Raw genomic sequence first — 26,531 nt, 5'->3', positions numbered from 1 at the left:
ACACACACACACACACACACACACACACACACACACACACACACACACACACACACACACACACACACACACACACACACACACACACACACACACACACACACACACACAGGTCAGAAAAAGGTTGGTTATAATCCTTTGTATAATCCATTTTACATGAGTCTCCTCACACAGAGGTATCAAGTCATCAACGTCCTTTGGTCTACTTACTGTGTGACATGTATCATGATCTCCTGGTTCATGTACTTTACACTGGCAAAACAATGAGTTCTTACATTATTCTTACATGTAGCAACATACACATACTGAAACTATAAAATGCCAACATTTTGTATAATGCATACCATGTCACAAGTCAAAGTGGTAACCTAGAACCCCTGTTCCCTCATTGACAAATGTAATGTCAGTCTTGTGTTTCCTGTCTTGATGAAAGCAGTGTCCTCTCCACATGTTTTAAAGTAATCATTTTCATGCTTTGGCTTGATTTCCATGTAACATTGGTGGACGGCTCAGTCCCATCCAAAGTCTTGTCCAGTCATCCGGTAGAACCTGAGGTTGAATGGCCTGTAGAAGTCCCTGAGCCTCTGCAGTACCTCTGGTGAGATCTGTGGATGAGGCCTTCCTTTTGACTTCCCCAGACACCGAGGCCTGCTGCTTCCCTCTGGCTTCTTCAGACAGGGGAATCCCTTCGTCTGGTTGAAGTAAAAGTGCTTGTCGCTCACCACCCTCTTCAGACCCAGGAAGTCCTGCACCCGACCCATCTCCCCCGCCGGGTCGGACACCAGCCGCTCGCCGCTGACGAACAGGAAGTGAGATAAGGGGAAGTGCTGGAGCCAGTTCTCCAGGTGCTTGGCGTACAGGCCGATGCGCACGGCGCTCCACGAGGTGTCGACCAATCCCGTAGAGGTATTCTTGAGGGCCAGGCTCTGGAAAGAGGGGAGGCCGGGTTGTTTGGACAGCGTCTGGGTATAGTCGGAGATTGCCCGGGTCACGGGGTCGCGGACGACTACAATGAGCTTGGTGTGGCAGTTCATGGTGCAGAGGCGACGAGGAGCCTCCTTGGTCACAAAGTAGCTGGGCGTCTTCTCCATGGTGATCTGACCTTCCAGGGTCCGAGGCATCAGGTTCCTGACAACAGACATGGAGAATAATCAGTTTCTGTCCTTCACTCAACAACATGACAAACCTCACACTATGCAGAGTCATAAAGAGCTGGAACACTGATTCATAATAGACTGTACATTGGATATGATTGTTTTTACAGAAATAGAGAAGACATTACAGATATACCATTTTAGATACACATCTTTGTCTGAGCCAGATATACACCCTTCAAGTTCAAAACTTTGTCAATTTTTTTTTAGTGGAACTATTTCATTTCCAAAAATACTATTTTCCTCTAGAAGCTCAGGTATGAAAAATTGCATTCTTAACTGCCACAAATCCAGCACTGTATACCTAAATTAAACCTTCTCCAAAACAGTAATGATTAAAAGAGAACAGTCTATGTTTTTGAACCAGTCCCCAGCCCATCCCAGTCCTGGTATAGGAGCCATGGGAAACTGGGAGGCCGCAGAGCCAATATGGATCTGATGAGCCAAAGCCACAAGAACCACTTAACAGCAATTTCCTTAAGACTTCCTTCTCCAGCCCCCTGTCCTCCCCCTTTCCTGCACCGCAGAGTGATGTGTTCCCCCCGCAGGCAGGCTCTGTGAAGAATCTAGCAATACCAGACGAAACAAATTCAGGACGACTATGAAACACAAGGCTAGCTAAGCTGCTTAGCTCAGTTACACCGCCTTTCTCACAGCTACTTTTAGTCTTAGATCATAGACAACCTCTGGTGAGAGATACTGAATACTGGAAAGAGATACAACACATGGAGTCCCAACTCTGTCCTGTAGGCAAAGATGTAACTGAGGTGTCATAAGAAACTGTTCCATAAGAAGCAGTCCAGATTGAGTTCAGTCAGAAGAATAAGCCTCTGTCACCTCTCTCAGCATCTGTTCTCTTATCTGTTCTGTGAATGTTCTGACATGGCTGTTTGCCTCAACAACAACACCAAAATCAAGTTCAGTGAAGTTTACTATCAAGCTAAAGTATAAAACTGTCGATGTTCCCTTGAGAAAGGCACTTAACCCTAATTGCTCCAGGGTTGCCGTTGATAATGGCTGATCTCTGGCTCTGACTCCACTCTCAGAGGGTGTCTCAGGGGGGTGGGATATGCAAAAAACAAACTTGTATACTACAAATGTAAGCACCCACCTAATTATTAATTATCTTATCTACTGTACTATACTGTACTGACCAGGGAAAACTCCTAGCTCTATTGTCTATAATTCTGCTTCATCTAAATTCAGATGAATAAATTATGTTAAATGCCTTGTGTGTCTGGTCTCGGGGATTTGTGGGTAATGTATGGAGACGGTCCAATCCTCTACTGACGTCTGAGGCCGCTGTTTTGTGGTGAGAATGAATTCAGGGAACAAATTGTTTTACTTAACAAAGGATGAGAAGAAATGTTAGTTTATAGCAATTACTTTTCCATCCATCCATTCATTCATCCATCCACATCATAAACCTACAGATGTAGGATCTTAATTTGAGTCAGTTTGCTACAGCAGGAAAATAATCCTGCAGCAACAGTATGTGAATTATTACGTGGAATATAAGTAATGGACATTTTTGCTGGGGTTCATCCATTTTTCGTAAGGGAAAATCAATTCTGAGTTTATCAGAAGCTTCAGAAGCCTTTTTAAACCTTAAATACACTCCAAGTTTTACATTTCCTGCATTGCAGGAAAGTTATCCTGCAACAAGGTGACCAAATTAAGATCCTACATCTGAATAGTCTGTTATTCTTAAGGAGACCATTTTGTGGCTTTACTGAAAATAAACAACTTCAACACATACTCTATGGACAGCCAGCACTTGAAAAAGTCTGTTTGTTTTTTATGAAAAGTCTTGAAGATTCGCCAAAACAATAATGGAGAATGACAGGAGTCCTTTCAATTGCTTCTATGATTGACAACAGATGAAGCGCCCATCAAATGAAGTTCAAAGAGTTCATCCAAACAATGTGGGATCCTAGTTTAATTTTGCCAGTTATTCCCCAGCAGGACTCTGGCAGTGGTTGCTGACTGACTTTGACGATGGTTCAGAGACTTTGACGACAGTTCAGAGATGTTTCTGAGTAAATCAAACTGTTCATTAGGCCTTGTGTCTGCTGCCAGACATGACATGGCACTAAAACAGAATGGTTTAGCTTAACTATAGTTGGATTGAAAACCAAATCAAGAAAGGAGGGAAGCGAATCAAACGAATAAGTCATCTCAAACAGATTATAGTCATGATAAACACAGACAGTGACCTCTGTACATTTAATATTTTATTTAAAATACTTTTCAAAATGCTATTGTATTTAAGTAATCGATAGCATGGGCATCATCTTGGTTGGTTTTTGAGGACTAACAGTGATTTAACTCCTCTCTATAACATATTTTGACTTTAACGTAGTTGATTTACTAGGTGGACCAATACCTTCAACCCTGTTGACATTCTAGAGAGCTTCAACAATCTCTCAAGGCTCAAATCATACAGACAACAGAGTGGAGGAACAACATGACCCCCTATTAGCCCTGAGCTAAGCACTGGTTTACAATAGTTCAAAGAGTCATCTGTAGTCAAAGTACAGGGGTATTGTACACTAGGTCTCCTGTAATTGCAGGTGGACAGACTAGAGCAGTGGTACTGTAACACCAGTGGAGGCTGCTGAGGGGAGGACGGCTCATAATAATGTCTGGAACGGAGCAAACACTGCAGCATTATACTCAGCTAATGTCTTTTCTGTTTAAATGTAGCAAATAAACACGTCCCATTTATGATTAACATCCCAAAATGTTCATCACCTGTCCTGTCTGTCTGTCCCCAGTCCTGCTCTGACAGATCGATGTGTCTGTCTCTGTATATCTGTGATGACAACAGATACGGCAGGACAGTGACAACAGATATGGAGGTGATGATGTTGGTTGGGTGGCTCTTCTGTCTGTCTCCTGTCTGGCCTTGGGTGTCTCTCCTCGTAAGTGATGTTTGTCATTGCTGTAATTGGCCATAAGGACATCTCCTTCCATAGTTATAAATATTTAATGTGATGCCCCTTCTCGCCACCTTCCCCAGGTCCCTATCTATCCCCCCTCACAATCTGCCTCATCATTACACAATCAATAAGAGCCACTCTCTCCCTATTATCAATGTCTTTGTGTGCCTTAAGTGTCAAGCACAATCAATATGAATCTGTAGAATATTGGGACATGTGCTTCAAAGGACATTCTTCTAAATTAAAAACAAGGAACAGCAATCGTCCAGCTAACTATAACATAGTGTAGTTTAAGAGCTAGGTAAATCATAGCGTAGCCCGAGAGCTAGTTAAAAGTGTAGCCCAGGAGCTAACTAAAACTGTACCCCAAGAGCTAGCTAAAACATCCATGTCTGACTGTTACAGCACTTGGAAAGGGAGCAACAGGGCGAGGTAGAGTTCTCAATTTGGGGCTTTCTTGGAGAGCTTTGCTGAGCTAGCCACATTAGCTAGTGGATCCCTGCTGTTGGAGGATGTGGGTATTTTACCCTGAAGTGATATGCTTCTGATTATACGACTGATATGTAGCAACCAATCCGGAGCGGAGCGTAAAACCCCCCGCGGCTAGGATGTGGCGGACACATTTCCTGCCTTCACGATCATAACCCTGTAAAGTACTGGTACTGTTACTACCACACAGCATACTGTGCCTTCCTGTAATAAAAACATCGGACGTTTTCTGTCTATGGAAACGTGAAAAGAAACACTATTTATTTGTATAAACCTCACACCATTCTGCTTTAGAAGTGTAAAGTAATCATAATGCCTCCACTTTACTCAGAGGCAGAAGAGAAGCTGATTGAAATGGACGTTGGAGGATCTGCTCACTAGACATATAGAGCACAGAGCTTGCTGGAAGTAGTCTCTAAGTATTCAGAGTAGGAGTGCTGATCTAGGATCAGATCCCCCCTGCCCATAAAATCTTATTCATTAAGATCTGAAAACCCAAACTTATCCTCGATCAGCATTCCTTCGCTGATACGCTTTTTGAATACGGACTCAGAACTGTGAGATCCAATTAGACTGAAAATCATCCACATAAAAGAGGCAGGAGAGCAAACAGCAAGCTGAAGAAAACAACAACTCCCAGCAGCCCTGCTGTGCACAGAGGGCGTCGGACAGAGACAGACAGACAGCCTAGGGGACAGGCAGGGCAGGGCTGTCTGGCTGACTGGAAACCTTTCCCACTATGCAGTGCTTCCTGCCTCTCTGGATAGCTTGATACCATGGTGTGTACTGTATTATCCTTGAATGACATGGCACAATATCAGGCTTAAACCTGGAACATTTTAGGTTTAATGACTGTTATGTGATGTTATGTAAATGACATTGACATTCTAAATGCACAGTGGATGTTTTGACTCTACTCTGTATAGATACTATCCAAACATTCTTCCAGTTTAACTGCATTTCACCTACAGAATGTAAAGATGTCAAAAGAGCATTTGTAGGCTTCCATTTCCCCAAAGAGAAAACACTAACTGGTCTCTGATGATGTGATTGGATGTACAGATGAAACACTACAACAGGAAACAGGACTCACTGTACAAGAAGAGAGCCACCGAGCCTTTGACGTGTGTACGTGTGACAATGAATTTAAAAATATATATATATTTAACCTTTATTTAACTAGGCCTAGCCATGACAACCTACTGGCACCATGGCCGGGCCAACACTATGACACTATCAAGGATCATGGCAGGCCGACATGCTGGCGAACTGTCTCTGATGTCAGGTCTTTGTGACAGCTTCTTAAGGGACAGCTGAGCTGACCAGTTCTAGTGTTGGCCTGGCTGTGGTGCCAGTATGGTGTCATGGCTCTGGCTGTGGTGCCAGTATGGTGTCATGGCTCTGGCTGTGGCGGTCATAACATTTTGTCAGCCGGGGATTGTCATGCAAATGACTGCTGGTCTCACGGTAAATTACCATGAATTAACATAAACACTTTTAGCATTTTCTGGCTTCCACAAATAGCCTGATGCAGACCTTTGGAAGATCTACATTTTAAAAAGTCTAATAAATTCATGTAATACAGCCTACACCATCACAATAAATCCATTAAATATTTTAGACAGGTCTAAAGAAACATGATGTGAAGAAAATGTAGTCTAGTTCAGAAGAACAGAAGGGCATACTCTAAGTTGCCTTTATGTTAGGTCCTGAACTAGTTATGCCATATGGCTCTGGGCTACACTAGTTCATTTGGCAGACAAGACTCTAATGAAGATTTGAAAAAAGTTGCATGAAAGGCATGAGCTCTGCTGTACACCCTTCATCAAGGCTGTAAACACTTCATCAGTCTCTCATTCACAATTTGACAAGCACTTGATAATGCCTCGAATTTCCCGGCTGCATCCACTTTGTGTGGCTGTAATGCCCCCTACAAAATACATGCCTTTTGTGGCCAGTGGCCGCTGTGCTGAATATAATCATTATAATTCCCTTCCTTCTCCCTGCTGCATGCAGAAGCACCTCTCACAGTAAGTAAGGTGGTCGGGTCTTTCTCACAGGCTACAAGTCAAGACCGACACATCGGGGACGGAACTGCATGGGTCCTTATTCAATTCTGAGGCGCATATTGATGATATCTGAAGAACTGTCCACATTTACTTTTCATCAGCCAACAAGATGAGGAGGCCTAATGAACAGCAAAAGCACTAGCTTATGTCAATCTACTATCCCCCATAGTACAAAAGTTGACCTATTCTATTCTGTGCGAGAAATAAATATGCCATACATAGTCTGGGACAGTTGTCAGATGCGATTGATAACAAATTAATAGAACCACTACCATAAAAAAAACATTTAGCTTAAAATGTTGATAAACTATTAGGCTATTTCCTCACATTATAAGCGCAGCAATGTGCACAAGGCAGTAGGGGAAAAGCGCATGTTCAGTTAGCAGGAAAACCACAAATGAGATTAGTCATGTAATGCTTTTATTATAAAGGTGTGTTTTTATGGTGAAAATGATCTTCCCCAAACTTGAAACTCAGTTCTCTCTACACCCGTTGTGAAGGGGATGGATGTGCTTAATTTTAAGACGTTATTTGGCCACTTTAGTTGTGATACAAACCTTATCAAAACACATAGGCCTATGGGCTAGGCTATGATTTGAAAAAGTTGCACAAAAAAGTATGTGCTGTTTGCTTTAAGCTGGTGATAATATATCATTCAATATATCAAGTGATAGGCTAATATTGTCACCCATCACACTATTCTTGATTTAATCTTGTCATATACCAAATAATATGTGTGTGAAATTTGTCATGACTCATGACCGCCGGTGTGGCGGTAATATGGTCACCGTGACAGCGCTAGTCATGGCCGCCGGACGCCTACAGTGTTGGGGCAACACATGGTGCAACACACCATGGCCCAAGGATTGGCAGGGCTGCTGAGGTTGAACACCAACACTAGCCAAGCAATAAACAACACTCTGGACCAGTCTCAGTAAAGACCAGAACCCACAGAGCTGTAGCGATGGACCCAGAGTTGGGGGTGCCCCCATGATTGCACGACTGAGAATTAACCATGAACCCACCCACACATCCGTACCATATCACTCTACCCTCTCTGTCCCTCTCCCTCCAACCACTCTATCAAATGACTCTATCAGATGCTATGGAGCCAGAGACCAGGGGTGCCAATGTTTGATATCCCCATACCACACACACACACACACACACACACACACACACACACACACACACACACACACACACACACACACACACACACACACACACACACACACACACACACACACACACACACACACACACACACACACAATGAAGCACCAGAAAGGCCAGGACACCAGGATCTGGTGTGTCTCAGAGACGTAGTTAGTGTCACACGGGAGGTGGATGCCTGTGGATTCAGTGTGCCTCCCATCAGGCTCCACTGCCCACATCCACCCATTCATACTCAGACAGGAAGAGGAAAATAATGGTTAACATAATATATAGTAGAGTAGGTTACCATTATCATAGGTGTGATAGAGAGGAGATGGACTTGCCGAATCTGTAAAAAAAAAGAAATGTGTGTGTGTTTGAGCGTGCATGTGTATGCATGTGTGCGTGTGTGTCGGGCACATGCGTAGGCTTCTCTTTTAGAGATGAAGTGCTGTGGAGCCCATTACTAATTAGTGACTAGAATAGAAGAGCCCAATCATAATGAAGTATCATCACAGGGTCTGAGGTCAATGATGCATCGCCGGAGAGTTTTCTGGGGAACGGCTAATGGCTTCAACATTTACACACATTAAAGTACATAGGCCAAGCAGTCAAAAACCATGTAGCCGCTGTCAGACCTGGGCTCAAATACTATTTGAAATCTTTCAAATACTTTAAGCATTTGTTTTAGACTGCCCACGATTGACTTTTGGGACCTTTCTATTGGTTAAATTGCAACAGGCAAGGTTAATGAGATAAATAAAGTATTTCAAATGATTTTGAATAGCATTTGCACCCAGGTTTTCCCCTCTGTTTTTGTAGGACGCCAAAGGTCAAGTCCATGACATGCTGCTGCCTTTCTATAGTCAACTGTACATACATATGAAAGTTATCTTTAGAAACATACACTTACCAGATTTGTACGTTACTGCATTCAGCTCTCGTATGATTGAGAACTTGAAACAGTTTGATTGCGTGTGACAAAGCCATTGGCCCGTGAGCCCTCAGGGTAATTTCAGCTTATTTCCATTAAACGTTTTTCATCATTTTTAACCAAACATTATTCTTTGTGGGGATGGCAGAGAAGCCATGCATGACAACCCAAGGCATCTGAAACATTTCATTTTGGCCTGTCGAAGCGAGCTATTATTTCTCCTCACAAACACGCTTCTCCTTCCTACTCCTGACTGACTGACTTCTTTTTACTGCTGGGAGTGCAGCTAAAACGGCAAAACGTTCTGATGTCTCCTCAGTACTTTCTGGGATCGCTTAAAATGGACCACAATGCATCTCAAATGATTATAATTCCCACCATATGGGGTGTGAGTATAGGGCCTAGTAGCCTACCGTATCCCAATGGCGCCACCCCTCCCCCACCTCCACCTTACCTCCAACCCACCCAACACTATTAAAACACTATGCAACTGAACGCTACAGCCACTTCCTGTTCTGTTTGCAACTGAACGCCACAGCCACTCCTGGTCTGTTAGACAACTCAACACGGCATTCAGCCTCTACTTATCATTAATGGCCCAAGGGCAGGACAGTGAGGGTTGAGGTGTGGGGAAAATCCCCTTTACTCTAATGGAAAATCAGGCTTGCGTACTGTACTGTAATAATGGGTTACTTTTATAGTCTGTTTCATACATTGTCTGGACTGAGAGTGATGCTGTGAGATTTTGTGTTCTACCTTAAAATACAGTAATAGTATGTTTTTATAAGTTTAGCAGAGTTAAATCATTGTTGTGTAAGATTTAAAGAAGAAAAAACCCTTAATTGATTTGGAATTTGTATTTAATTAAAATGTTTTCATATTTTATAAACAATACAAAACATACACATACAATCGACAACATAATACAAACATCAACTACATCACATCTGCCCAGACCCACTAGCACACACCCCCATCTCCAGCACCCGCATCACTTTCCGCCACATGGCCTCAAACTGCATCTTTTTGTTTCTCTCCGGAGCCCACGCACTTTCAATATTTAAATAATGAATCATTACATTTTTACATTGTGTTAATGATTACTGAGTCATTATTAGTTTTACACACAGAGCTTCTTATTCAGTACTAATCTATGATCAAGCCTCATGGATTGATGCAGTGAGTGGCCTACAGTACATTTTTCTTGTGTAGAGAGAGAGTATAGTGTAGCTGTGTGCTAAACAGCCCATTTAAACTGTGTTTGGCTTCCATAATGGTCACTGCAATAGATATTTTAACATGTGGTTGATAACACCAATGAGCATATCACTGATAACAACAATGACCAACAAGGACAGTGAAAATCCACCTGTTGTAATCATCACGTCCATATTGTTGTGAATTGTTAGATACTACTTCACTGTTGGAGCTAGGAACACAAGCATTTCGCTACATCCGCAATAACATCTGCTAAATATGTGTATGTGATCAATACAATTTGATTTGATTTGATTACTACATGACTTAATTGATGGCACTTTGTGAGCCTATGGGATTTCCAGTAGTATTGACGTTTCCCTGTGCCCTTATGCCATTGCTCTGAAAGGATTTATACTATAATTTAATTGCAATCCGATTGGCTGTGGCCTTCGGTGTCAGGGGTAAAGCTCAGCCAATTGACAAGCTGTCAAAATATTGATGACATCACTTGCGTATTGGAGTTTTCCTGAAATTGAAATGCAGTAATGATCTTTTCATGAATCACGCAATATCATCATTGCGCACATTCACTGACTGGCTGAGTACTGTATGCTTGATTGTATTCATACACAGTACAAATCATGATAAGAGGACATGCACATTCAACAACTTGCCTACTGTATGTTTTTAGAATATCTTTCTGTATGAAAGTGAGGAGTGGAACAAGAGAACAGCATCTTATTCATAATTCTTTCATCTTTATGAAAGCAATATGAAAAATAAGTGGAGATCCATTTTGTCCAGTTAAAACCTCTTTGGGCTGAGATCCCACTAACGGGATCGTTATGACAACAGCCAGTGAAAGTGCAGGACGCCAAATTCAAAACAACAGAAATCCCATAATTCAAATTCCTCAAACATACAAGTATTTTACACCATTTTAAAGATACACTTCTTGTTAATCCCACCACAGTGTCCAATTTCAAAAAGGCTTTACAGCGAAAGCAAACCAAACGATTATGTTAGGTCAGAGCCAAGTCACAGAAAATCACAGCCATTTTTCCAGCCAAAGAGAGGAGTCACAAAAAGCAGAAATAGAGATAAATTCATCACTAACCTTTGAAGATCTTCATCAGATGACACTCATAGGACTTCAGGTTACACAATACATGTATGTATTGTCAGTTTACATTGGCGTGTTACAATCAGTAGTTCCAAAACATCTGGTGATTTTGCAGAGAGCCACATCAATTGTCACGCCCTGACCTTAGTTATCTTTGTTTTCTTTATTATTTGGTTTGGTCAGGGTGTGACAAGGGTGGTTTGTTTAGTTTTTTGACTTGTCTAGGGGTTTTTGTACATCTATTGGGGTTTTGGGTTGTCTAGGTAAATGTATGTCTTCGGTTGCCTAGATTGGTTCTCAATTAGAGGCAGCTGTTTACCGTTGTCTCTGATTGGGAACCATATTTAGGTGCCATATTCCTTGGTTTATCTGTCGGTTATTGTCTTTGTGTAGTTGCCTGTTTCAGCACTCGTGTTATATAGCTTTACGTTTGTTTAAGTGTTTTTCGTGTTCTTCGTTATTAAAAGAAGAATGTATCCAAATCACGCTGCGCCTTGGTCTCCTCGTTACAATGAACATGACATCAATTTACAGAAATACTCATAATAAACATTGATAAAAGATACAACTATTATGTACGGAATTATAGATACACTTCTCCTTAATGCAAATGCTGCGTCAGATTTCAAAATAACTTTACGGAAAAAGCACACCATGCTATAATCTGAGTACGGCGCTCAGAGACCAAAACAACCCAAACAGATATCCCCCATGTTGTGTAGTCAACAGAAGTCAGAAATAGCATTATAAATATTCACTTACCTTTGATGATATTCATCAGAATGCACTCCCAGGAATCCCAGTTCCACAATAAATGTTTGTTTTGTTCAATAATGTCCATAATTTATGTCCAAATACCTCCTTTTGTTAGCGCGTTCAGATGTATAGAATCAATAGAATCAATCTTTAGGATGTTTTTAACATAAATCTTCAATAATGTTCCAACCGGAGAATTCCTTTGTCTTCAGAAATGCAATGGAACAGAGCTCGCTCTCACGTGAAGGAGCGTGGCCAGCTTGTGGCTCTCTGGCAGACCTCTGACTCATTCCACTCTCATTCACCCCCACTTCACAGTAGAAGCATCAAATAAGGTTCTAAAGACTGTTGACATCTAGTGGAAGCCTTAGGAAGTGCAATATGACCAATATGCCACTATCTTCGATAGGCAATGAGTTGAAAACCTACAAACCTCAGATTTCCCACTTCCTGGTTGGATTTTTTTCTCAGGTTTTGCCTGCTATATGAGTTCTGCTATATTCACAGACATCATTCAAACAGTTTTAGAAACTTCAGACTGTTTTCTATCCAAATATACTAATAATATACATATCTTATCTTCTGGGACTGAGTAGCGAGTAGTTTACTCTGGGCACCTTATTCATCCAAGCTACTCAATACTGCCCCCAGCCATAAGAAGTTATTAAGATACTATGGCTGAGTTTACACAGGCAGCCCAATTCTTTTGTCCAATTATTGGTCTTTTGACTCTTTTATGGTCCAGATGTCCGACTGGACTGTAGCTCTTCTGATGTGATGTCTGACAGGGTTTGATCCCAACCCAAATAAATCTCCTCTCTGCCTCAGAGGCATACATGATGAAGCTACTCTCATATAATTCACTGTCTGGGTGAAACATGTCAGAAGGCACTGACTTACGGATGGACTTTGTCAACGACGTCACACATCTTGAGGCCAGCTTTCAGGTTTTGAAACATGGCACTAATTTACACTGTATGAAATGTCACTTCATATTCAGTGGTCCTATTCACAAGAGGGTCCTCTTTTGGAGGAATATGTGTGACTTTCTTGCTGGGATTTGAGAAGTTAGGAGGTGTGTGAGTGTGTGTGTGCGTGTGTGTTGGGGAGGGGAGGGGGGTTAGCAGGAGAAAGCGCAAATGTAGAAAAGCACGTTTCATACAATTTGGTTTATTGATACAGTATAACTCAATAGGACTGGATAGAATTCCATGATCTCTCTTGATCCATCTGTCTTAAATCAAGTCTTTAAAGGCGGTGTCACACTGGTATACACAATGATTTAGTGGTTTGTAATATTTGTAATATTTGTTAGTCATCATTCCATTAATCAAATTGAAAAGTGAATAGGAGTATTTTCTACCATCAGCCTTTCCAAGAAGTCTGTTTTCTCCCAGTTCCTCCCTGCTTTTCCTGTAGAGGTGTTTACATGCCATCTAAATGACAAATGTTTTCCCCCCAGAATGAGCCAACGAGGCATTTTGTCATTTCCATACAATAAAGATCCAAAACATTCATAAGAAAGCAGAAAAACAAATGAGTTCATTATAAAGTCTTCAACAACAGGAGGCCGATCGATAAAAACAGTGACAACTCATGTACTTCGTTGTGCCCATGTCGCGGTGACATAAGCATAACAATCCATGCCATTGTGCCCATGTCGCGGTGACATAAGCATAACAATCCATGCCATTGTTCCCATGTCGCGGTGACATAAGCATAACAATCCAAGCCATTGTTCCCATGTCGCGGTGACATAAGCATAACAATCCATGCCATTGTGCCCATGTCGCGGTGACATAAGCATAACAATCCATGCCATTGTGCCCATGTCGCGGTGACATAAGCATAACAATCCATGCCATTGTGCCCATGTCGCGGTGACATAAGCATAACAATCCATGCCATTGTGCCCATGTCGCGGTGACATAAGCATAACAATCCATGCCATTGTTCCCATGTCGCGGTGACATAAGCATAACAATCCATGCCATTGTGCCCATGTCGCGGTGACATAAGCATAACAATCCATGCCATTGTTCCCATGTCGCGGTGACATAAGCATAACAATCCAAGCCATTGTGCCCATGTCGCGGTGACATAAGCATAACAATCCATGCCATTGTGCCCATGTCATGGTGACATAAGCATAACAATCCAAGCCATTGTTCCCATGTCGCGGTGACATAAGCATAACAATCCATGCCATTGTGCCCATGTCGCGGTGACATAAGCATAACAATCCAAGCCATTGTGCCCATGTCGCGGTGACATAAGCATAACAATCCATGCCATTGTTCCCATGTCGCGGTGACATAAGCATAACAATCCAAGCCATTGTGCCCATGTCGCGGTGACATAAGCATAACAATCCAAGCCATTGTGCCCATGTCGCGGTGACATAAGCATAACAATCCAAGCCATTGTGCCCATGTCGCGGTGACATAAGCATAACAATCCAAGCCATTGTGCCCATGTCGCGGTGACATAAGCATAACAATCCAAGCCATTGTGCCACGGAAAGTTGAGGTTTGCCGGTTTTCCTGTTTCAACTGTGTCTGGTGTGGCTCTCACAGGGCCATATGAAAAACATTGGACCTAAGTCTATTTAAACCCATGAAACAACACAGAAAGTCATTAAAACCCCCTTTTGATTCTGATGGGACCATTCTGTGGCTTTTTCTAGTTTAGTAATGTCCGTAGGCACACATGCAAACTACACAGACACACACACGCAAGCAATCACACACTCACAAGCATAGAAGCACGCATGGATGTACCGTTCACACACACGCCCACCCACTCTCTCTCTCTCTCTCACGCACACACACACACACACACACACACACACACACACACACACACACACACACACACACACACACACACACACACACACACACACACACACACACACACACACACACACACACACACACACTACAGCTCCGGAAAGCCGAGGAAAAGAGCTAGCAAGAATCACAGAGAGAAGTCAGTGGAAAACACTTAAAAGAGGTCTGAGCAGTTTTGTCTCATAGCAGACAATGATTTTTGGAAGACAATGCGTGGGATGGGATTGTGTGTGTGTGTATTAAGTCTCTCCAGTATGCATATTGCCCCTGTATGTCCCTGTGGTTGACAGTTTTTTATGACAGTGCATGAGCAGTCCCTCTCCCACTCTATTAGAATCAGATGCAGTCATCATATTTCACTGTCCAGGACACATGGCTCCAGACATATTATCACACTGCACTGTTGTCAGCTCCCCCAACTCTCTTTCTCTGTCCATAATCATGTGTCTCTCTGTCAATGACAACGCACTTGGTCCCAAATCTGCATGAGGCAAAGGGTCACACAATGTAGATAAGTTACAGTTGTAGATAAAACATTTATACAGTCTATTACAATCCCTTTGGCACTAATTTCAGAACCTTGTGGTCATTTTTCAAAACTCCAGACACAAAACTCAAAATGGTCATCACTTGTAACACAGGTTGTCCAATGTTCAGAACATTGCATTATGCATTCATATCTTTAAAGAAACCTTGCACTTGCAGAATCTTTGTTTCAAATAACTATTTTATCATGAAATACCATAGGAACATTAATTTAGATCATCCTCACACAAGATACCGATAGTTTCACTGTGTAGTTGTTCGTACAATCATTAAATATTGTAGTACAAAATATGTGATACATGTTTCATTATGGTACTACACGTAAGTACATCACTGTAAAAGGACAAGTAGAGAGAATACTACAGACACAGTGGAATCATTGAACAAAATCTGAAATGTATTGATGAAATACAATAAAATCACTCAGGTTTCTTTGAATCAAAGCAAAAATAATTAGCTACAAAAAAGAAAAAAACTACAGTAAAACATCACCTGCAGTGTTCCTCACCTGGCTTACTGTAAAACATCACTGCAGTGTTCCTCACCTGACTTACTGTAAAACATCACTGCAGTGTTCCTCACCTGGCTTACTGTAAAACATCACTGCAGTGTTCCTCATCTGGCTTACTGTAAAACATCACCTGCAGTGTTCCTCACCTGGCTTACTGTAACACATCACTGCAGTGTTCCTCACCTGGCTTACTGTAAAACATCACTGCAGTGTTCCTCACCTGGCTTACTGCAAAACATCACTGTAGTGTTCCTCACCTGGCTTACTGTAAAACATCACTGCAGTGTTCCTCACCTGGCTTACTGCAAAACATCACTGCTGTGTTCCTCACCTGGCTTACTGTAAAACATCACTGCAGTGTTCCTCACCTGGCTTACTGTAAAAAGCAAAAAAAAGGATTGATTATATATTATTATTATTATATTTCCCTCAACCTTGTCTTGTGGATTTGGCCACAGGTTCTCATCCTCATCACAATGGATGTTTTCATTAGCCAAATATCTTGGGAAGAATCTTCAGGCATGGCGAATCCAGGCCTGACACTGGCCTGCCGTGATGTCATTGCATGCATCATCCATTGCCTGGAGAAGGGTGGCTTGTTCGTGAGGGCGCCTATCATATACCTTCCACCTCCATGTGGAGAAAAATTCCTCAATCGGGTTTAGGAGGAGAGTATAGGGTGGTAACTACTCCTTTCCCTGTACCTACAGGGTGGTAAATTGTGGATGGGCCTGAAACCATGCTGGCACCATTTGAGCATGGTGGAACCTGACATTATCCCACACAATGACATAGGTCACGCCATCAGCTCTACAAACCTGATTTAGCCCATCAAGGAAGGTTACATTCGAACAGCAAATCATGTGGCTGCCTGCAATGACATAGGCCATGCCATCAGCTCTACAATATATAGAGTAGAGAGCTTAAGTTGTTGTTCGACCTAACCTAACCTAATGGGCAAGATGCGTAATCTAAGCAACTTTGGCCATGGTATGATTGTTGATGCCACACATGATGATTCCAGCATCTCAGAAACAGCTGCCTTCCCGGGACTTTTATGCACTACAGTCTCTAGAGTTTACAGAGAATGGTGCAATAAACAAAACACATTCAGTGAGGGGCATTTCTGTGGGCAAAAACACCTTGTTAATGAGAGAGAGGGTCCTACCCACTACTAGATAGGTGTACCTAATAAAGTGATGTCAAATCTGAAAACATGGTCTGGAAAAGTGGTACATGGGACCATAGAAACAGTGTCTAATAAAGAATGATGATGAAATATTACATCCATAGATAATGTAGTCCAATTGGTTCATGTTCCACGGTAATTGGTGTCAATGGATCTCGTTATCCTGAAACATTCATGATCTAAACATGGAATATTGTTTGTCAGTTTCCATACAACTATGCATTTAGAGTAATGCAACACTTACTTATCATTTTGAGCAGTTGTATCAATTGATCATTGTAATGAAATGAATAGACGGTCATTTCAGATGTGTGAATTGCATGAATTGCATTTGAAATGGTAATACTTTGATGCTGAGTTGTGTCATTTTGAACAGGCAGGTGATTTTAGTTCAATGATCAAATGATCTTAGGTTTATGTGTATTGTATCCAAGCAATTGGAAAAAGTGTTAGAGCTTTGAAAAATTTGCATTTTGATCATTGGTTGTGAGTTTTGTGTCTAGAGTTTTGAAAAATGACATCAAGGTTCCGAAATTAGTGCCAAAGTGATTGTAAAAAACTAATATTGTTCTAGTTTTAAAGCATTTCAAAGCTATATTTTAGTACAAGCTATATTCCAGTACAATAAGCGAGATTCACAGACCATTTGGCGGGTAGCTAAAGCTCTGTTGATGGTATGCAGCTCTCATGTATTCTGAGAGGAAGACAGAAGATCACACACATTGACATGGCAAAGCAAAGGGCTCAAGAGGAGGCTGTCACAGTGTGTGTGTGTGTGTGTGTGTGTGTGTGTGTGTGTGTGTGTGTGTGTGTGTGTGTGTGTGTGTGTGTGTGTGTGTGTGTGTGTGTGTGTGTGTGTGTGTGTGTGTGCACCCAGACGTGACAGTGTGTTGAGTTTCTGCTAACTGAGCATGATGGGCACAGAGGGGTCAGGTGTGTTACCCTCACGGGGACCCCCAGTCAGTGACACCCAGGTGAGAGGGTTACAATTGTTCCAAATGGATGGGTTCCCACCACCAAACTGTCACTGTCCTCTCTCTGTGATCTAATGTGAATGCAAACAGATTCACTGTCTTTCACACTCTTCAAGATTCAGTGACAATAATTTCATAGCCTGGTCGCAGATCTGTTTGTTCTGTCTTGCCAACTCCTATGGTCGCTGGGAGTTGGCAGGACAGCACAGACAGATCTGGGTCCAGGCTTTTTGTTTCTCTATATCTGCCGTTGTACTGTATATGATAACAATAACTGTTCTGCAATAGGAAAACAATGCACCGTGAAGAAGAAAGGAATAACTCTTGTTTAATCCATTCTTCTGTTCCTTCCCTGCTGGTCCTATCACCTTGATTTCACCCTTCTATCTTACTTTCACTGGCCCCAAAGTTTTGCCCCTTTAGTCTATTCAGCAGCATGTTCTGACAAAACACTGAATAGCAAGCAATGATTATGATCTTATTACATCCCACATAACTGATGTAGCTGAGCATCACATAATGGTTCTGGTAACATACGTACTGTAGCTGAGCATCACAGAATGGTTCTGGTAACATACTAGCTGAGCATCCCAGAATGGTTCTGGTAACATAATGGTTCTGGTAACATACGTACCGTAGCTGAGCATCCCAGAATGGTTCTGGTAACATACGTACTGTAGCTGAGCATCACAGAATGGTTCTGGTAACATACGTACCGTAGCTGAGCATCACAGAATGGTTCTGGTAACATACGTACTGTAGCTGAGCATCACAGAATGGTTCTGGTAACATACGTACCGTAGCTGAGCATCACAGAATGGTTCTGGTAACATACGTACCGTAGCTGAGCATCACAGAATGGTTCTGGTAACATACGTACCGTAGTGTCATCTCCCGTCTGATCCGTAATGGTGCTTGTCATACTCCCGAGCATCACAGAATGGTTCTGGTAACATACGTACTGTAGCTGAGCATCACAGAATGGTTCTGGTAACATACGTACTGTGCTGAGCATCACAGAATGGTTCTGGTAACATACGCATGAGCACAGAATGGTTCTGGTAACATACGTACTGTAGCTGAGCATCACAGAATGGTTCTGGTAACATACGTACCGTAGCTGAGCATCACAGAATGGTTCTGGTAACATACGTACTGTAGCTGAGCATCACAGAATGGTTCTGGTAACATACGTACTGTAGCTGAGCATCTGACAGAATGGTTCTGGTAACATACTGTACAGAATGGTTCTGTAGCTGAGCATCACAGAATGGTTCTGGTAACATAATGGTTCTGTAACTGTAGCTGAGCATCCAGAATGGTTCTGGTAACATACGTACTGTCAGAATGGTTCTGGTAGCATAGCTGAGCAGAATGGTTCTGGTAACATACGTACTGTAGCTGAGCATCTCAGAATGGTTCTGGTAACATACGTGGTTCTGGTAACATATTGTAGTAGCTGAGCACTGGTTCTGGTAACATACGAATGCTGAGCATCACAGAATGGTTCTGGTAACATCTGCTGAGCATCACAGAATGGTTCTGGTAACATACGTACCGTAACATACTGTACTTCTGGTAACATACGTACTGTAGCCAGCACTGTAGCTGAGCACTCACAGAATGCTGAGCATCACAGAATGGTTCTGGTAACATACGTACTGAGCACTCACAGAATGGTTCTGGTAACATACGTACAGCTGAGCACACAGAATGGTTCTGGTAACATACGTACCATCACAGTAGCTGAGCATCACAGAATGGTTCTGGTAACATACGTACCGTAGCTGAGCATCCCGGGGACAGAATGGTTCTGGTAACATACGCTGTAGCACACTCCAGAATGGTTCTGGTAGAAGCTGGTTGGTGATCTGGTAACATACGTACCTAGCTGAGCATCACAGAATGGTTCTGGTAACATACGTACTGTAGCTGCCTCACACAGAATGCAACATCACAGAATCCAGGGTTCTGGTAACATACGTACCGTAGCTGAGCATCACAGAATGGTTCTGGTAACATACGTACTGTGCTGAGCATTCCAGAATGGTTCTGGTAACATACGTACTCACTCCGCTGGTTCCACTGGCTTCCAGTGAGCATCACAGAATGGTTCTGGTAACATACGTACCTCCAGGCTCTGATAGCTGAGCATCCAGAATGGTTCTGGTAACATACGTACTGTAGCTGAGCATCACAGAATGGTTCTGGTAACATACGTACTGTAGCTGAGCATCACAGAATGGTTCTGGTAACATACGTACACTCCAGAATGGTTCTGGTAACATACGTACTGTAGCTGAGCACTCCAGAATGGTTCTGGTAACATACGTACCGTAGCTGAGCATCACAGAATGGTTCTGGTAACATACGTACCGTAGCTGAGCATCACAGAATGGTTCTGGTAACATACGTACCGTAGCTGAGCATTACAGAATGGTTCTGGTAACATACGTACTGTAGCTGAGCATCACAGAATGGTTCTGGTAACATACGTACTGTAGCTGAGCATCACAGAATGGTTCTGGTAACATACGTACTGTAGTGTTTGTATAATTTCATCAACTGTCTGTTCAAACAATGTGTTGCTCATGACATCACTTATGTGACTGAACACTGTTTCTAGTTGCCGTGGCCACATCTGCATGTGATTGTGATGGTGTTGTGCCTGCTACAGCCCCGGCAATTAAAACACACATAGTACCACACTACCCTGCCCTGCCTCCTGGAAACCACTGCTGTCGCAGATATTATACATAAACACCTCATCTCCTTCATCTGCCACTCTTAATGAACAGATCACAGAATGGTTCTGGTAACATACGAGAGCTGAGCAGGAGGGATGGAGGGATGGAGGAATGCTGTTCAAACAATGGGAGGGAGGGAGCATGTGATTGTGATGGTGGGTGCCTGTACCACACTACCCTGTGAGAGAGCCACTCTTAATGAACAGAGAGAGAGAGAGAGGGATGGAGGGATGGAGAATGAGAGGGAGGGAGAGAGAGAGAGCAGGAGGGATGGAGGGAGGGATGAATGCAGGGAGGTAGGGAGAGAGAGTGGGTGTCCCTGAGTGAGAGAGAGAGAGAGGGGGGGTACCAGCAGCATTCTAAAATGATCAGTGGCAGAAGTGTTTCCATGTGTTCGTATGTTTTAAGTTTAAATGCTGCTAAAAAGATTAAGAAAAAATAATTAAAATATTAAATTACAGATGAGAATTTCACTTTATTTTTCAAACTCAAAACTATCTGTCAAATTCTCTCCCACTTCATCTTCCTCCATGTTGTTTCTATATGAGAGAAAGGCTTATCTACAATAGCCTGATCCTAGATCAGTATGTTCTGTAGCTACAATAGTCTGATCCTATATCAGTATGTGCTGTAGTTACAATAGCCTGATCCGATATCAGAATGTGCTGTGGCTACAATAGCCTGATCTTGGATCAGTATGTGCTGTAGTTACAAAATCCTGATCCTAGATCAATATGTGCTGTATGTAGCCCAATCCTCTGACTATCATTGTCATCCTAAACATGTCAAACACAGTCAGAGGAATCGGACAAACTAAAGAACGTGGAGCCTTTTCACACTTACTACACTTTTCATCAAAATACCATCAGCATGTATTACTCAAATATAAACTGACATACTTGCAGTGGTGGGAAAAGTACCAAATTGTCATACTTGATTAAAAGAAAGATACCTTAATAGAAAATGACCGAAATAAAAGGGAAATTCACCCAGTAAAATACTACTTGTGTGACGCCCTGACCTTAGAGAGCCTTTTTATTCTCTATTTGGTTAGGTCAGGGTGTGACTTGGGTGGGCAAATCTATGTTTCTATTTCTTTGTTGGCCTAGTATGGTTCCCAATCAGAGGCAGCTGTTTATCGCTGTCTCTGATTTGGGATCATATTAGGCAGCCCTTTTTCCCACCTTAGATTGTGGGATCTTGGTTTTTGTATAGTTACTGTGTAGCCTGCAGAACATTACGGTTGTTTATATATATATATATATTTTGGTGTTCATCAAATAAAGAAAGATGGACGCTTACCACGGTGCACCTTGGTCTACTCATTTCGACGAGTATGACAACTTGAGTATAAGTCCAAAAGTATGTGGTTTTAAGTATACTTAAGTATCAAAATGACATGTAATTGCTAAAATATACTTAAGCATCAAAAGTAAAAGTATACAATTCCTTACATAAAGCAAACCAGATAGCACAATTTTCTTGTCTTTTAGTCAGGGGCAAACTCCAACACTCAGACATCATTTACAAATGAAGCATGTGTATTTAGTGAATCTGCCAGATCGGAGGCAGTAGGGATGACCAGTGATGTTCTCTTGATAAGTGTGTGAATTTAACAATTTTTCTGTCCTGCAAAGCATTCAAAATGTAATGAGTATTTTTGGATGTCAGGGGAAATATGAAATATGAAGTAAAAAGTGCATATTTTCTTTAGGAATGTAGTGAAGTAAAAGTAAAAGTTGTCAAAAATATAAATAGTAAAGTAAAGTACAGATATATATTTTAAAAAACGTAGTCGTAGTACTTTAAAGCATTTTTACTGAAGTACTTTTACAACACTGCGTACTTGCTATATTTCGAGCACATGACACGCTCCCAACAGTTGTCCCCCTTGAAGCAGGGCAGTGTGAACAGAATTGTCTTGTTGAGCCAACACTCCTACAGTGTAATTCTTACAGTAAGCATTTCACTGTTGGATTCCACGCATGTGACAGATAAAAATGTATTTGATTTAAATGGTAATAGCAGAGCAATGTTTTTGAAACAGCTGAAATGTGTAGATATTTTCCTAATATTTGAAACTTGTTTTATTGAGTTTTTACCTGAAATTGCCGTAACAGCCTGAAATAGTTTTCCTGGGGCCCAGAGTTTTTCCTGAGCAAACGTCAGGCCCTAGTTGTAGTAATAAAACAGCTGTAAAAAATATTTATATGGGTTATGATGGGACCAGATCATTTTTCTAATCAGGTCATATGGTTTTTAAAAGAAAACTTCTGGACAAACTCCTGACACTGGGGAGGATGAAAACATCAAAACCCTATTCATAAAATGTCTCAGAGTAGGAGTGCTGATCTACGATCAGTTTAGCTTTTTAGATCATAATGAATAACATTACATGGACAGAGGGAACATGGTCCTAGATCAGCGCTTCTAGGCGCTGTCAAACAGTCTCTCTCCTCAGCTATGACATTCTCCAGCAGGATCCTCCAGTCCAGACATCTGAAGGTAATCAGAACCTCCAGCCTTCTCTAGCTCCATAGGCCTGCAGTAAGGCAGGTAAAGGGCCATCAACATCCATATCCCTGCAATAGGGTTGCTAGGGCCATAATTACACCCCAATTACAGCTATGGTCAGCTGCGTCATCTATTACCAGCAGATCCTATCACCTCCAAAGTAGCTACAGTGCCTGGGTGGAGATTTTTCCTGTATATGCCAAGACATTATATGTTTTAGCCTGTATCACACTGTGGCTGTATTCACTCTTGGCCAAATCCAAAATCAAACTACTGCAAAGAAATGTATATCTTCTATTGAGACCAATTCCTTCTGTATATGAAGTAGAGACGATGAGTTAGGCCTGCTTATTGGTTCCACCCTCTTTACCTACAAAGATGAGACTGTAACATTTAAGTTAACATTTAACATTTGAGTCATTTAGCAGATGCTCTTATCCATAGCGACTTACAGTTAAATTTACAATACCGTAGCTAGGTGGGACAACCACATATCTCAGTCATAGTAAGTACATTATTCCTCAATAAATCAGCAAGGTCAGAGCTAGTAAGGAGGAAAAAGCCTATGATCATTCAAGAGGACATGGGCTTTTAATGGGAGTGCACCATTCCATTCCAATAGAATAGACATGGATTGTATGTTAATATGGGATGTCATGTTGAACTGAAGAAATGGTGTTTAAAACACTGTCATGATGATTAACAACACCCCAGGGACTTATAACCTCTTCATCTACATCAAGTCAGGCAGGGTTGTATTGCCACATACACACGCTCACACACAGACACACACACACAGTACTTGATATCTGACTGTCAATGTGCAAGACCTTCAGCAGAGTTCTTCACAGGGGAATAGCTTCCCCAGGGGAGAACACTGCTCCTCATCTACCTGTCATCCTATCTCCATTCATCATCCTACAGTAGCTGAGGTGTCATCTTTCTCCAAGGCTCAACATGCAGCTTCAACTGAAACTGTTGTGAACAGTACAAATACTACTAAATGATATGTTAGATGTTTGTATTGCAACAGATTTGATATGTATGAAAAGCAGCCCCGGACCCAATTCACAGATTAGATTCAAGATATCTCAATATCAGAGTAGGCTAGAATGGTTTTACTGGCGCTGTTAAACACTCCATGGACATTGTAAAGTAGCAGAATATGTACCTTACCTGTACCACTCAAGTCCTTTCTCGTAGAACCTGTCGAAAAAGTGAGGTTCTGCCCCGACAGCTCTCACGTCCGGATGAATCCGTAGGAACTCCAGCAGAGCGCGCGTTCCGCCTTTCTTCACACCGATTATGATGGCTTGTGGGAACTTCTTACTCTCAAATGTGTTGGACACCGGGATGCCGTTAGCAGCTAGATTTTCCTTGGTGCTCTCCGGTATCTCTTGTGGGAGCAGTCCTCCTTCAACCCACTGTAGTTTGGCGACCTGTTCGTCTGCACGGTGGAGCGCGGCGCCCGTTGAAGTGTCTGTCCTGTTCCAGGGAGTCGGTGCGCCCGGCTGGTGAGGATAGAGTCGAGCTGACGGTCGCAGGTTGTCGTACGTACGGTCCGATATATCATAGTCTCTGTTTACAGTGTGATGGTCGAACATCTGTCTCGGCGCGGAGTCACATAATCCGGTAAGACAGTAGAAGAAATAGGTGAAAATCACGACCATGGTAAAACACACGGATACTTTGGACAGCGCCTTTCCAAAGTTGAGCCTTGTTCTACAGCCCACACTACATCCCATGAGTCGCTGTCCTGTTCGGTGAGCAAGGAGCGAAATGTTGTCAGCATACTGCTTTTCCTTACGTTGAGTAGCCTAACTGTTCTCTATAAGCCTATTTCCTGAATGCTGAAAAGTGTAGCAGTTTCATAATCATAACACCCCAAAATTGGAGCATTGTCGTCGAAGTTATCAAGGTTATCCTCATACCGTTGTCACGCATCATTACACAAGACAGAAAACGGGTCTTTACCCTTTTTAAACAAGCATTTGTCATTCTGCATGGCTCAATACTTCAATTTTCATTGAGTAATGATTCCACTGCCTTGCTGTGCGCTCAAGTCAGCTCTGGTGATCTCCCATGCACGGTTTCCCCTCTCCTTCAAAGATTGCTGACACACCCAACAATCTCTACACTTCCCTTCTCCAGCAATGGACATCATGCCCCATGAGACGTTTAGCAGCATTCAATGGTGTAAGCTATTGTCAACTACTGGTTCTTTATTCTACTGTACTTGTTATACACCTCACTTCATCCTTCCAGACCTGGGTGTGTAACAAGCATACATTTGAATCAATCTACAGCCCACAGAAAATAATACCATCACAATTTAACACGGTGTATCAACTTTTAAAATCAAAAGGGCAGTGTATTTTTATGGTGCATAATGCTGACTCAGGAAAAGGACCAAAAACGATAACAACCTTTCCACCTTTGAACCTCATGATAGATGAAACGTTCCTCTTATGAATGAGAAAGGCCCTCAGGACATCCACACAAACCTTTGTACTTTATCTGCACCTTGAGACTCCTTGTCATAAGAACTAGTGATGCGGCAGTCCTTTCATATCTACTGACACAAGTCTCACAACAAAGACTTGAAAAGCAGAACCCTGCCCCAAACTCCTTCCCAAGCATACCTGTTGTAGATGCATTGTTATGGTTTGATGTAACCTAGTAGGACACAAGTGTAAAGGGATAAGAATATGTACATAAAGATATATGAATGAGTGATGGTACAGAACGGCATAGGCAAGATGCAGTAGATGGTATCAAGTACAGTATATACATATGAGATGAGTAATGTAGGGTATGTAAACATTATATTAAGAGGTATTGTTTAAAGTGGCTAGTGATATATTTTTTAAATTAATTTTTCCATTATTAAAGTGGCTAGAGTTGAGTCAGTATGTTGGCAGCAGCCACTCAATGTTAGTGGTGGCTGTTTAACAGTCCGATGGCTTTGAAATAGAAGCAATTTTTCAGTCTCTCGGTCCCTGCTTTGATGCACATGTACTGAGGTATATGTGTGTGTCAGGTCCTTTGAACCTGACCAATATCAGCATCTCCAGTTTGAATCAACTGGATGAGAGATCATCTGCCTGGGAACCACATGCACACAGACACAGAGAAAGAAAGCGGGGTGAAGTAGAGAGAGAGGCAGAGAAGGTGTGAGAAAGAGCGAGAGAAGGAGAGAGGGGGAGACAAGGGGTAGAGAGGGAGAGATGGCAAGAGAATGGAGGGCGAGAGCGTAGCAAGAGAGGATGGAGATAAGAGAGAGAGAGGGAGAGGTGGCAGGGTAATAAAGGGCGAGGGAGGATAGCAATAGAGAGGAGGAGAAAAGGTGTGAGGTGTATAAAGGCATCAGCAT

General features: G+C 42.2%; 1 protein-coding gene across 1 annotated transcript; it reads right to left on the bottom strand.

Annotated features, from left to right (window-relative positions):
* Positions 1-36: 36 nt before the first annotated feature.
* LOC135554593 (heparan sulfate glucosamine 3-O-sulfotransferase 6-like) lies at positions 37-25,249 on the bottom strand. The gene is made up of 2 exons (XM_064986982.1): positions 24,335-25,249; positions 37-1,128 (listed from the first exon to the last, which is right to left on the bottom strand). The coding sequence occupies exons 1-2, from the start codon at positions 24,901-24,903 to the stop codon at positions 510-512; spliced, it is 1,188 nt and encodes a 395-aa protein (XP_064843054.1). The 5' UTR covers positions 24,904-25,249; the 3' UTR covers positions 37-509.
* Positions 25,250-26,531: the final 1,282 nt, after the last annotated feature.

Source organism: Oncorhynchus masou, chromosome 14, assembly GCF_036934945.1.
Source record: "Oncorhynchus masou masou isolate Uvic2021 chromosome 14, UVic_Omas_1.1, whole genome shotgun sequence".
NCBI lineage: Eukaryota > Metazoa > Chordata > Actinopteri > Salmoniformes > Salmonidae > Oncorhynchus > Oncorhynchus masou.
This window is presented reverse-complemented; position numbering and strand designations above follow the sequence as displayed.

Bases quoted from the DNA above. Each gene is read 5' to 3' on its own strand.
- LOC135554593 (XM_064986982.1), bottom strand. From the start codon at position 24,903: ATGGGATGTAGTGTGGGCTGTAGAACAAGGCTCAACTTTGGAAAGGCG. The intron at 1,129-24,334 runs GTAAGGTACATA...GTCTGTTGTCAG, and splicing joins AAAGGACTTGAGTGGTACAG to GAACCTGATGCCTCGGACCC.